This window comes from Mauremys reevesii, linkage group 9 (assembly GCF_016161935.1).
Source record: "Mauremys reevesii isolate NIE-2019 linkage group 9, ASM1616193v1, whole genome shotgun sequence".
NCBI lineage: Eukaryota > Metazoa > Chordata > Testudines > Geoemydidae > Mauremys > Mauremys reevesii.
In genome coordinates this window covers 22301244-22315868 of record NC_052631.1, presented here as the reverse complement: position 1 = coordinate 22315868, position 14625 = coordinate 22301244, and the positions used below count along the sequence as shown (strand labels likewise).

At 40.0% G+C, this 14625-nt stretch overlaps 1 protein-coding gene across 3 annotated transcripts in view; it reads left to right on the top strand.

Annotated features, from left to right (window-relative positions):
* The window catches only part of RSRC1 (arginine and serine rich coiled-coil 1), a 365671-nt gene extending 355547 nt beyond the window's left edge, over positions 1-10124 (top strand). For all 3 annotated transcript variants that reach the window (XM_039488069.1, XM_039488067.1, XM_039488068.1), the window contains 3 exons: positions 761-867; positions 2173-2319; positions 6347-10124. In XM_039488069.1, the coding sequence (XP_039344003.1) occupies positions 761-867; positions 2173-2319; positions 6347-6439 (347 nt within the window). In that variant the 3' untranslated portion in view covers positions 6440-10124. The remainder of the gene's footprint in view (positions 1-760; positions 868-2172; positions 2320-6346) is intronic.
* Positions 10125-14625: the final 4501 nt, after the last annotated feature.

The following is a 14625-nucleotide window of genomic DNA, read 5'->3' as shown; positions in this document are numbered from 1 at the left end:
TGCTTTTGTTCGGCTCTGCCATTTATGACTTCGCACCCTCCTCCTATATGAGTACTGCTTGTCAGTCACCCACACTGGACTTACATTTAGGGACCAACACTCGAAGAAGAGGAGACAGTTAATTACCTTATAGTAACTGGAGATCTATATGCCTATCTATATTCCACTACCCACCCTCCTTCCCTTCTGCTTCAGATCTCGTCTGATTCAAGGTGGAGAAGGAACTGGAGAGGTGGTTGATTTGTCCTGCCCTTTATCTCCTCAGTTAGAGGCATGAGGTGAACCAAGGCGTATCTGCAGACCAACGGACACGCCTTTCAAAATTCTTTGGCTCTGGGCGCATGGAGTATTTGCATGCCCATAGTGGAATACAGATAGGGACCACACATCTCAAAGGCGCTCCAATTACTAAAAGGTAAGTAACTTTCTCTTTTAATGGACATTTGTTACGAAAACCACACTATTCCCGAATCCCTGGTTTTTTCAATACATCCAAACACTGCAGTTCTGGCACTGTTAACATGTAAGTAGCACATTTTTATGTCAGCATCATGAATAAAGCAATTACAGCGTAATTGCTCTTCTTGTTCTTAATAAAGCAGGAATGTTTCTTTGTAACAGAATATTTTAGCTTTCATTGAAGGTTTTTTCCTAGTACATGTTTCATAAATAGTAAAATATCTAGAGATAGTATTGCTTAGGCACAGCACTGATCATAAGCTTAAACTGAAATATACTGACATTATCCTCTCTTTTGTAGACCAAGCCACCTTGGTAGAACAAGTGAAACGAGTAAAAGAAATTGAAGCTATTGAAAGTGACTCTTTTGTTCCACAGACATTCAGATCAAGTAAAGAAGTCAAAAAGGTAAGTTGTCAATAGCCTATCTTTGTGTATAACCCGCCTGGGGTGCCAGGTGGAAGCTGCAGCATTAATGCAATTTCCCTTGACACGTCACGTTGGCAATCCTCATTCCCAGTATCAGAGTTCAAACATGTACATAGATACTTGAATTGATGTTGAAGTGAGGATGAGTGACAGGACTGGAAATGCATGAGAGTTTAGGATGAGGTGAAATATATTGTCAAAATAGCAAGATGGTCAAGGCCCGGCTTAGGAGTTTGGTTCTTTAGAACATTTTTTTTAAAAGTCATTATGTCAGAACACAAAGGTGTAAAGAAAAAGGGAGGGGCGAGGGTTAGACAAATCATTGTGCAAAGGCAATAAGGTAGTTTATGTTCGTACTAATATAAAAGGTAAACATTTTTAAAGCTAGACTACTAAAAATATATTTATGCACCAAAATAAAAGTGGACTGATTTTCAGAGGGCTCCGCAACTCTGAAAGTCAGGCCACTTTTATTTCAGTGCCTAAATATGACTTAAGACATCCAGGTTTAAAAATTGTGACCTACTCTGGCCATTGAAGCTATGTCTATACTACAAGCGCTACAGTGGCACAGCTGCAGCTATTCCTCTACAGCACGTAGTGTAGATGCTTCCTACATCAAGGGAAAAACCCTGTATATAGTTAATGCACCTCTCTGAGATGCAGTAGCTAGATGGACAGAAATTTTTCTGTCCACTTAACTGTGTCTACATTGGTGTTTATTTCAACCTAACTGTGGTGCTCAGGATGCAAAATTTTTCACAGCCCTAAGCGACATAGGTCGATCTAATTTTTAAGTGTGGACCAGGCTTTTGTCTTTGTTCAGAAACCACACACTCTTCCCTTTATAAGAGAAAGTGCATAAGCAAATGAGTGTTCCATTGAGATAATGGAATGTTTTTAATCGGCACTGAGTATTCCATTGAAAAGAGTACAATTATTGTCTTTTCAAGTATGTATTTACTTTAAAAGTTTCACACAATTTTTCAATAAATGTGCTCTATGGAAAAAAAATCAGCAGCTCTGCTCTTTTGCTTTCCTACTTGGCAGTGCTTCTCCCTCACTTCATATCACCAGTCTGACATGTGCAGGCAGTTCCTGTTATCCATTTGGAAAAGTATAAAGATGATGATGATTGTTTTGTGGATTTGTTATTTAATGGCTGTAATCTGAACATGTTAAGAAAGTTGAATGCAAAGGTATATTATAATGCTTCGGTGTTTATCAGGAATGGTATTCTACATCCTTGATAGCATCCAAATGTTGTTGTTTTTTTCCTTTTAGTCAACAGAACCTGGTGAACTAAAATGTGAACCTGCAACTGTAGGAGTGGGAACTGTCGATCTGCCTAATACTGAAAAAGAAATAGCACCTGGCAACATTCCTACTGCCATAAAGTACCAAGATGATAACTCTTTAGCGCATCCAAATGTAAGTGTGTTGATATTTATTGCACCCTTGAAATAACAAGATCTACTCGGTGGAGTCCAGGTCACATGAACTAATACTTTTGCAGTGTTGATTGTCAAAGACTCTAGGTTCCAAAGACTATTTACTGATGAGCTCACCATTGGCTGGAAAAGGATCACACAACCCACATAATCTAAAATAGTGACGTGTTAGGAGATGGGTCCAACACGGTTCTGGGTGAAAGTGAAATTTTAAAGTGAATGAGTGACAGTCTGCCTTAAAAAAAAAAACTATCTTTTAACTTACATTTATCCAGGATGTACTTATTACTGCTGTGTTACATGACCCTGTAACAGAGATGCCTGAGCAGAGAATGGCAGAAGTTGTTGTAGCTTTAGAGGGAAAATAGTAGAAAGGGTGTGATGAAAACATGGAAGTTTTAAGATTCCATAGAGAAAAGTATGACCCAATCCTTTTGAAAAGTTACCTCTGTTGAGTAATAACTGGAGCAGTCTCTTTGGCCTGCTTCTTCATGAATCATTTGATCTTTTTTTTTAACCCATAAGATAATTATCCATTCTAATTATGCGTCCAGTTAATATACAGTATAAAATGAGAGTGAGAAATATACAAATTACATTGTATACAACCAATGGATGAATCAAACACTGTCCCCTAAAAATTCCTACATTTTCAGAGTTGTAGAGATTTCCTAAAGCCATTAATTCAATTTAAGTCCCTGTGCAAATCTATGAAAAGTCAATGGAAACTGTTTGCAAGTTTCTGTGGTTTGATAATTGGTGAACCAGTGTGATTAAGAGTATGCTTACACTGCAGTGTAACCCCAGCGTTAGTGAGACTCAAGTCCACAGACCCTGGGTTTGTCAGCCCAGAGCTTGAGCATCTACATTAATTATGACCCTAGGTTTACAATTTCTGGACCTGGGCCCCAAACTGGGCCCTTGCATCCATATTGCAGTACACAGACCAGAGTCAAACTACCATATTCTGGGTTCCTTGTGCCCTCCCCAACTGTGGCTGCTCTAGCCCTGGGTTCGTAGTGCAGTGTGGGAAAACTTGCCTGTCCACCCTGCATGTTACAGAAAGCTGTCACATCCCACCAACATCCCCTGCTGAGCCAGCTCTTGAGTCTGCATGCTCCCAGCAACCAGAACTAGCAACATGGAGGAGTCACCATTTGAAGAGCTTCTTCTGCTTGGGCTTTCACTCTTGTTTCGGGAAACTGGAAGAGCATCCATGAGATGCTAGTGGACATTCTGTGGATGTTTTCTGACTACTGAAGGCACCTGTTGGAAAAGGAGGATGATACAGAAATGGAAGCCTCAAACAGGTTGATGTTGCTCAGGACTCTTGGTATAACTTCTGATCCCCCTATGTAGACCTGCCCTTCTGGAGCAGGGCCACCAGTGCATACTGACATGGGATGACCAGTAGTGGCTCCCAAACTTCTGCATGAAGAAAGCTATATTTTTGGAGCTTTGCAAGTGGCTTGTTTTGATCTCCAACATCAGGACACATGCATAAGGGTGGCCATACTAGTCCAGAAGCAGGTTGCTATAACTCTCTGGCAGCTGGCTACTCCAGACTGCTAAAGATCCATTGCTAACCAGTTTGATGCTGGCAGGTCAACTGCGGATAAAATGAGGGTGGAGGTTACTGAGGCAATCAGGCAAGTGATTTACCCAAAAGTGGTGGGTACAAACAATGTCCCTGAAGAAATTGCTGGTTCTGAGAGAATGGGGTTTTCAAACTGCATCGTGGCCATTGATTGGACTTGCGCGTCCATAGTTTACCCTCCTCAAGGAACACATGAGTACATAACCACTAAGTGTACTACTCCATTGTTATGCAGGTCATTGTGGACCACAGAGGCCAATTTATGGATGCCAGTGTAGGCTGCACTGGAAAATTTCATGCCAGGGTTTTCTGCTTATCGGGAGTCTATCTTTACAGACAGGCTGGGACCCAATTCCCACCAATAGAGGGCCTGTGGCAAGAACTGTGGATTTACAGTATGGCTTGATGTAGAGACATGCACTTCCTGGTCTCCATTTTGAATTCCATGCAGTGATATGCGGAAGAGGAAGTGGTGCCAAGGTGGACACACACTGCTGCCTGTGGCTTGTAATAAATTTTGCATGGGGTCATAAACCAGAAATCCCTCCTATCCTTATATTAATAACAACAGACATGGAGCCAGAAACTTACCAGGCTGAGGGGCTACTTCTGCTTCTTGTGTTTCTGCTGTTGGTTCCACAATGAGCTGCTCCTCTGGGGGGAAGTCATCAAACAGCTCTTCCAAAGAGAGACCTAGGATTTGTTGCAGCTGCTCCAGTAGCAAAGCCTCCTCGGGGACCAGCGTGAGCACCAGAGTCACTCTAGCAGCTGGGTCCAGCACTTGCTGGCTCCTTTCCAGTTGGATACTGGATTCTGGGGTCAGAAGGTTGCCATCCTGGCTGACTGGGCTGTCATGAAGCGCTATTGGCTCAGTGCTCGGTGCAGTACCCAGCACCAGTCAAACTCCTTGTAAAAAAGGCAGGATGACGGTGAGTTCCCAGAGGTGTGGTTCTTATCCCTGTCTGTTCAGTAGTCATTCTCGAGCCGCTTAATCTGTTCCTTGCACTAGTCCACCAGTTTGAATCCCTAGCACTGCCAGCTTCTTCGCTATTTTCTGGTACACATAATCATTCCTAGAACTCTTGCTAAGTTGAATATTTTGCTCACCTCACACTAAAGATTAACCAAAATCTGACTGCTCTCATGACCAGGTAGCAGTGCTTGACAAAAGAATTCTTCATGTCAATAGCCATTACAAATGCAGGAGAAGGTTCACTCTGCTTGCAACTCAGCAGATAAAATGAAGCTTAAACGCCGAGCAGCTGTACTTGAATCGGGGAGTCAACTGGATTGTCTTGGGATAGGAAGGACAAAGGACACTTCCCATGGGATTGTGGGATAGTGTTGGCAGACTGTCAGTACCTGAGTCTGGGAGGGCCCAGACCCACGTTGCATCCATGCTAAATGACGGAGAAGTTTGGGCTTGAGTCCTGTAGGACTCGAGCTTGAACCCGGCCCCCTTGCAGGTCTGGGCTAGAGGGCCTGATGGCCTGAGTCAGACAGAATTGTGTATAGACAGAAATGAGGTTTGGGGTTGAGCCTGAGCCTAGGCTTACATTGCAGTATTGTGTAGACATACCCTCTGAATACCATCAAACTCTAGCTACATTCGTGAGTTAAACTGGTTTAAACTAAGGTGTGAGTTTAAATCAATATAGCTAAACTGGTTCAAACTCCTGTGTGGAAACTTTTAAATGGAAATAAGTGTGTCCACACAAGAGTTTGAACCAGTTTAACTAAATTAGTTTAAAAACTAATTAAACCAGTACAACTTTCCCATGTTGACCAGGCTTGACTTCTGGCTGTGGGAATTCTATCTGACCTCATGCACATTATAAAATTCCACCTCAATCCAATATCAAAGTGAAAGTTGGCTCACACATTTTATGCACTCCTAATTAAGTGGAATCTCATGTTTGTGCTTTTTAGTTCTGCTAATGGATATTTCCAAGCTTCTGCCATTATTTCAGCACACAGCTGTGGTTTCCTACTTCCATCCACGCCATAGGATGATTGTATTTAATTCAAAGAACTATATTAATGCAGTGTTTATATTTGAAATTTCAGTCACACAGAAGTAAAGGAAACAAATATAAAGCTTCTACAGCAACTAATTCAGATATACACGCTGAATTTATAGTATTTTGCTGTATTATATTGCATATGTTCAATATAGATGTACTAGCTATACAATATGACAGAGCTGCAATTGCTGTGGAAGCCATAACTTTAAATTTCTTGATGTTCATATGATTAAAATCTCAACCTTTTAACACAAATTTTGTATTTCATTTCCATGTTTGGTTGCACTTTTTTGTTTTTGACAGCAGTAAAATATGCAATACGGTATTATCAAAACCCAATCAACAACAGAAGGTTAAAATTAGTTTTCTTCCCTCCCCCTCTACAGCTATTCATTGAGAAGGCAGAAGCAGAGGAAAAGTGGTTCCAGAGATTGGTTGCTCTTCGGCAAGAAAGGCTGATGGGCAGTCCTGTGGCTTGAGTGAATTACAGTGAACATCATACAGAATTTCTTCATGAATGCTAAGAAAATTCTCCTGTAAAATTGTTTGACTGTTAACATCTCTTAAAAAGTAAATGTGAGTTGTAAGAAGAACACAAGTTTCATCTGAATGGAGATACATGCTTTACTCTCACTCGTTATCCACTTTTATTCATTGTGAGTTACATGTATTCAATATTCAGTATAATTTGTATACAGGTAGCACTTTAGGGATGAATGAAGAGATGAGACTGTCAAAGAACGGGGAAAGGCTTAGGGCCAAATTTACTAGTGCTGCAGCAGGACAATATAAATTACATCTCCTGGGGTCATCAAGGCCCCATTACATCTCCTGCTCCCCAAGAGGGATTCAGCTCAAAGTAGGGCCTGTGGTATTGCTGCTACTGTCTTCCTGGGGAGAAGCAGCTTTTAATTTGGGCTTCTGCATGCATCATGCCAGCAGAGGCTGCTGAAGAGATGTGCTGAACTGTACATCCACTGCTATCCTGGCCCTTTCCCTGTTCCTCACCAGTACAACACATGTCTTGGGTAGACAAACTAGAATGAAGATATATGAGGCTGTATTTTTTAATAGAAAGAAACACTGGGTTTAACTCTATTTTTGCATCTTCCCACTGCCATCATGCTCGTAAAGATTCCAAGCATGTATGATAAATAGTACTGCTATCCCTTTCAAACCCAAATGTGCAGATTTTCAGCTGGTTTAAAGAAATGCATTTCATAAACAGTTTTAAAATGTTTGGCATTTTAGAGAGGTCAGCTCTGTGTGAGACCTATTAATGGGAAATGCTTCATATATTGTTGTGTGCACCTGTACAGAAGTATATTGAACAAGACTAAAATGGTCTCTGCAGTTCTCAAAACTAGATGGAAAGAGTGTTTCAGAATATAAAGTTTTCAGTTATCCAAATCATCCTGTAAAACACGTTGCTAATGAAAGATTAGTCACATCTGGGGTAGCATTCAATTTATGAACAAATTAAATCAAAAGTCATAATATTTTTGGTAGAATGAGGGAAAGCAGTACTAAAGTTTTGGTACCATTTTTTGTTCCCTCTAGTGAACACTGATTAGTGTATTTCAAAACCAAATCTGAATTTCCATTCATTGTCCAAAAACATACCAGTCAGCTACATAATTAAATGCAAAAAAATGGCTCTTCTGAGGTACCTAACACATCTGTAGTCAAAATACTTGTGTTACGTAAAGAGAAATGTAAACCTAACATCTATGGACAAATCACCTGCAAATAACCTGCATCAAGCCATGGGCAAATGCAGTCACTTTTTCAATATTACCTCTCCATAACCCAGACCTGTTCAAAAAGACATTATAGAGATCTACCCTTAGGTAGATGATACCTTTTTTCAGGGGAAAAGGAGGGATTAAAATTTGTTGGGATGCAGTTTTTACTTTTAACAACAGTGAAAGTTTTATTGGGACATGTTTAAAATAATTGTTTACTTTTAAATGTATCAAGTCTCCTGCAACTAAATGAAGAGAAGCTGCATTAATTGTCAGAGAAGCAGTGGTCAAAATGAGTATTTTCAAAAGTTTTCTATTTGGTATTGTCCTCTTTCTAATTTACTTGTATGTCTTTTATAAACAATAATAATGTTCAATTTCCAAGCCATGTTCAGCTCAAAATTCCTGCATTATCCAACATTGCACAGTTCCATAATGTTGTTAATGTTTTTATTTTGAATTAGATGTATTTGTTTTATAATTGCATTTTTACAACTTCAGGGTATTTTGAAAAGTTATAAAATCATTCAGTAGTGGAAAAACTGGGATGTACCTGTGTAGGCAGGGCTCATTTGCTACTGATGATCAATCAGTAGTGGAATATCAACCGCAAAGTCCATGTTGAAGCATAATAGAGAGCTGGATCTGGCAATTGGATGGGAATAGCTGTCACTAAACCTGCAATAGAAGGAAAAGAAGTTGTTAAAAATCTTGTGCTGAAGTTCCCCAGACACCATTTGGGATGATGAGCACATCATTCTACAGTTAGATTTTTATAGCACCATTTGCAGATTACTGATACAGGTAACCAACAAAATAATTGTACAAAATTCTATAGTTTTGAATGTACCCTGCTGAATAGCCCCAATAGCTAGGTGGAGAGGGCTTTAAATTAATTTAAATGGTATCTTCTTATCCTTTAAGTCTTATGATGCAGTTAAGTGTTAACAGTGCACTGGGTATCCTGCTGTACCTGACTATTGGGACCATTCAAAACACCAAGCATTCTAAAGTTAATGGAACTCTGTAAAATTCATGTGCCAGTCATCTTGAATGCTGTCAGAGGATGAGCCTGGCATATGGTTGCTATATGGACATTTGGGAGTGCTCACCATTTTGGGATCTTGTCTACACAAGGAAACTTCATAGCCATAATTTACCAGTGGTATAGCTCCACTTGTAGCAACAGTGGAAGCTTAGTGTAGACAGGACTTGGGCATTTTTAGCACCTTAGACAATATAGTAAAAACACGCAATTCCTGTTTACACTACAATTTCCAACATTACTGGTCAGTAGTGAATTACCAAGTTTGCTAGTAAGGCACGGTCTTGGATGGTAGTGAACTCACTCTGCGCACTGAGTCTGCTTCTAAATAGGCAAGTAAAGTTTGCTTAAGGACAAAGTCTGAATCCTTGGGGTCTTAATAGTTGAATATTGTGGACGTGACTTAAGACTAGACTGCATGATTGAGGTTGTGTAAACTCCCCATATCCTATTTGTCTTGCATTTACTGAATAATGTTCTATGAATGATTAAATAAATTATTCATTTTCCTGTCAATGTAAGGCAGACACTTCAGCCAGCAGAAATAATACATGCAGGCAGACAATAACATTAGAAATAAATATTGGTGTATTACTAACCGTGAAAGAATAAGGAGAACTTTGAAAATCTTACTGATTAAAACCATTTTACAAGACTGGTCCCAATATAAATATATCCAAAATATATCTATATTCAACAAAAGTTTGGTTTGTGAGCCATTGTCAGCTGAGGGAGAAACTAAATATGCTTCCAAATCAAACAGGCTGGCTATGAATTCACATGCACCATGCACAATGTGGGCATGAAAATCAAATCAATGAATGCAAATTAAGGTCTTTAATAGGGCAAAAAATAAGTTCTTGCTAACTAGCTCTCCCCATGTGCTTCTTTCTTTTCCTGCTGCCAGTCAGGGATCAGGTCATATCTATACCTGTCTCCATGGCCCCACTTCCTTGAAATCCTAAAAGGCACCTTTCATCCTGAACCTTACAAATCACCATTGAGAGCTTCAGTTTCCTTTGTTGACCTACTTTCCTCTCTGTTTTAGTTTCTCAATGCTGCTTGTGGGGGTGGAGTGGGTTCTGGACTGAGAAAGGAAAAGAGAGAATTGTTTTTTGAATAACCCTAACTAAATTAAACCATAAGAATTCTTGGTGAATTGTAATGTGTCCTGAATCTTATCTTACATGCACTTCTGATGACTCTTTATCACCCATGATTTGTGACAATAGTTCATGTATGCTGGTCTGTACTTATTTTTTTCTCTTGTTCTGCCTTTTGGATACAATAAACAATGTGATGTGATTACATACATATAGTTTGGTATTTCACCTATTTTAGAGAATGCACTGAAATAAACAGTGAATGAATTGACAGAAGTCTTATATTTACTTGCAAAGTGGCCATAGTATGGTGGGCAGCAGTCCAACATTCCTCACATTATCAAACCCTAGTGTTCCTTAAACCTTACCCGGAGGAATTGTGTATGTAGGCTGAGAGGATAGTTCAGTAACTTTATCCATTCAGCCTTTGAGCTCTCTTCTGAGACTGCCAATAAAGTTATGATGCAGACATCTATCCCTAGGAACTACATTAACTAACTCATTTCACTTAGGCTACTGAACAGCCATCATAAAACAGATTCTTTCCAATATAATCCAGCAGGGCTGAATGTGATTAGGTAATTTTTAGGTAAAATATTCACTAGCCTATTGCCAATCTCCTGACTTATCAGGTGCCTCTATAATTCACTTTTAAATAGGTAAATTGCATGAAAATTTACTAATAGCTACTGTATTAGTTTTAGGGTATGTCTATACTACCCGCCAGATCGGCGGGCAGCAATCAATCCAACAGGGGTCAATTTATCGCATCTAGTCTAGACGCGATAAATCAACCCCCCCGAGTGCTCTCCCATGGACTCCTGTACTCCGCCGCCGCGAGAGGCACAGGCAGAGTCAATGGGGGAGCGGCAGCAGTTGACTCACCACAGTGAAGACACCAGGGTGAGTAGGTCTAAGTACATCGACTTCAGCTAAGTTATTCATGTAGCTGAAGTTGCATAACTTAGATCAATTCTCCCCTCCCCCCATATAGACCAGTCCTTAGAATTGTTAACATAACAATTTTATTTCAGGAGGATTTATGGTGGTGCAATATTGACATCTGTAAAATTGTCGATGGGAAGCAGTTCAAATTCAATGGCCTGGCCCTAATTTCTAAGGCCATGAATGGACTAGGACTGGGCTATTTTGAAGACAGTTTCTCCAACAGGAACTCACCAACAGAACTATAATCACAAGGGAGGATGAAATAAAATTGCAGGAGGCAAAGTGAATTCAGTGAGGGGTCCTATCTTTTTAAAATCTGTCACAATAGAGCAGACTAAGCCCAAGCCTTGCTATATTCAGAACACAATGTAAGCACAACCTCTTCCCACTGTAGCAGTAAAAATAATACCATTAAATGTTTATATTATTGTAGGACCCCAAAAGCCCCAATCTGGATTATTGGGGTTCCCATTGTGCAGAGCTAGAAGAGAGAGACTCTCTCCCCAAGCTGACAACAGGGCTGCAGAGTATAGACTCAGAGAAAGAGAGAAGAGGGAAACTTTACAACAAATAAAACCATGGTAGAGAGCAGACTCCTACTTGGTAAAGTATCTATAGTCCTTACATGCCTACACACCAAGGTGAATTGTGCACTTTATAAATACATAGCTAGACACAGACACTTAACTGCAGAAGAGATTGAAATGTTTTGTTACTGGAATAGTAACTTTTATGTAAATAGTTAATTCCATCTAAGCAATGATGATTTACAGGCCTAAACTGTACCTTATCAGCTTTTAAGAGCATGTTCAAAAAGTGTGTATATGTATTCTTTTTCTTGAATATCTAGCAAATGTGACATCCATTTGGGCTGTAGTTCAGCAGGGTTTCTTCTAGCTGCCTGTACAGCTGTAAAGGTCAACAAGTCTGATTGTGGTTATCACTGCTGGCCTTAGTGCCCTTCCAGGTGGAGTGCAGTTCATTAGACCGCAAGTCTCTCTAGCCTTGCCTTGTGGAGAAAATTGGTTGCTCTAGATGGATGCTTTAGACCTGTCCCCATCAGTTATGTCACCAATCTATGCCTAGCCCAACCCATTTTCCCAAGCCCAGTCAACATAACTCTTTGAAAGCAACTAAATCATGTTAAGTTTTTTTTTAAATTGCATTTCCCTATATAGATATAATTTCCCCCTTAGTTTAGAAAAGCAGTAAGAGGGACAAGGAGGGCTAGATGGCTCAGAGGACTGGTAATGGGATGAAGTCTTTCAGCTCTGGGTCACCAGTCTGAACACATACTAGAGTCAGTAGTAACCAAAAGCTACCATCTGGTGGCTGTTGAGTTGCCTATGTGAAATGAGGTTAATTGTCTCAGTCCCATCCCCAATAAATGAGTATCCATGTCTCCCTCACCCAACAATACAGTTAGCACTAACTGGGAACGTAGTTGTAGTCTCAACAAAGAAGGCAATAGTGTGTATGCATGAAGACTGAACATGCCTTCTCAACCCTAAAGTTGATCCCTGCTGGTCAGATTTGAGGCAAGTTGTCAGGGCAGCATGGGCAAGTTTGCAGGTTATGTATCTAATGGCTTTCTAGAGGACCCATCCTATAGAATCTAAGAGCTACCCAGGTAAATTTATATCTGAATGGTGAGGTTCCTAGTGGACTTCAAGAAATTCTCTGCTCTTATCCCCTTCCTGTCCAAAGAGGCATCTCTAGAGCTCTGATTCTATTGCCCATCAGAGCAGCACAAAGGAGAATCACCTTCCTCTGTACACAGTAGGTGTTCACCACTTCTGGAGGCAACTTGTATATTCTTTTGTTATGCACTGTGTAAGCCAGGCACGTAGTGAACTTTATTAATTTCTATTAATCAAGACAGGAATAAAAGTATCTTATGTTTGCAGGTATGTTATTGTGTTTGAGGCCAGCTGAATAATAATTATTGGATAATTTTTTTCAGTGAATTTTGCAATATTTTTTCAAAAATTTTACTTGCATTTTTTTCCATTCCAGTTACAGAGCTGGGTGACTATATCTAAATTAATTATATTTTTGAATAAAATATAACTTTTGTCATTATTTGCTCAGCTCATGTTGCATTTGGCATTTGACTTTCATGTTAGTTTATAATAAGCTGTTCATAAATGTATCTTCACAGAACATTGTGCATTTGTCCATTGGTACAGACTGAAATTAGGATCAGCTTTCTACCAGTACTGTCAAGAAGCCCCACTATTTCTCCTTAAAGCACATTTAAAACTCTAGAAAACTAATCACATCTCTAAAGCTGGCACTGTAAAAGCACTTAGGTGTAAAAAAGGATACCTCATTTTCACCAGTACACTTTAAATCTAAATAGTAACAGCTGAGTCCTTGTAAAACTGCATGGGAATTGGGCACTGTGCTGTCTCAGTCCTCTCAAATTACCTTCAACCTTGACTCTGACATTGCTCTGTAGCAAGTGGAAATATGACAGAGTGGAACTGATCTGCAAATGCATCTAATCTTTTGTAACTAGCAAGTTTGCAGTGAGTGTTCAGAAAAGCAACCTGTTTTATAATATATGTTAATTCTCAGTGTTTGAGCAATGGGCCTGTACGTCTCCAGACTCTTAGAAGTTGAAGGTCGCAACAAATGCCATTAGAAAAGCAATCTTCCTTAGGTGTGAAAAAATTCTTAGATTTTATCCTTGTATGGATGGGAGCAACCCCTTACTAGACTACTAAAATGTGAAAATCCTGCTCTCTGACAGTGACAATAGTTATTTTCTATGGATTTGTACTGTCATAGAATTTAGTTGTATGACTTTGATGTTATGGTAATCTGGTCATGCAGACGTTTCTTGAACGGCTAGTTTCACTATAATGATATGACGGGGGTTAGGCAAGCACCACCCTCACTTTGAAGCTTTTGGGAGTGACAGCCACCTTTCTTTCAGGCTAACCAAGGTAAAAATAAAAAGTCAAATGGTGTAAACTAGGCACAGATATTTTCCTACCATACTGAGCACCTTTCCGATTTTCACCCCTGGAAGTCGGGTCCTTGTTCAGGAGCACATATACACAACAACTATGAGAAGCCTCTGACTGTGGTCACATTGTGGATTGCACACAAACCTTACCAGACTTGGTGCAAACCACTTAGCTGTCAAGCCCCAAAAATAGTTTATTTGTTTTGAACTGCCATGAAATTTGTATACACACATAGCTGACATGTCAATCAACTCTAGTTAGCCATTCAATCTGTATCCTCTGCAGTGTGCATTGATGTGCTTTTTGTACCTTTGTTTTCTTGATATTACAGCTGAGGCAAAATCCCGCCCTGTGCTGCATTGGTACAAAAGAGGGGACAGTCAAATTCTCAGCTGAGCTTCAGTGGAGTCTCACCCATTTAAACCAACAGAGAATTTGGCCCAGAGAGTCTATTTACCCCCTCATCCCAATGCAAGCAGCACCGTAAGATCTCTATATAGCAGTAGGAGAAATAGCCTGCTAACATGCAGGCCTGTGTACAAAGTCTGCTATTTTGTTGCACGGGTTATGAGGATATATAGCCTTCTGCGTGAGCTACTGCACATGCTGCTGCTAGCAAGAAGCATTAGTAAGAGGAGCATCAGAGTGATCCCCACAGGGCATTGCCCCCATCTTCAAAGAACAGTCCTTCGAGGTGTCAGGATGCCAGTAGAAGATGATGCATTGGCAGCATTTCTTCTCTGGCTCACAGTGCCAGCCAAGACAGGATTTAACTCTCAGTATTTAAGAAGTAAAATGTATCAACTCAGAGAGGACTTTCAAACGCAGCAACTTGTACACTTATTTTTA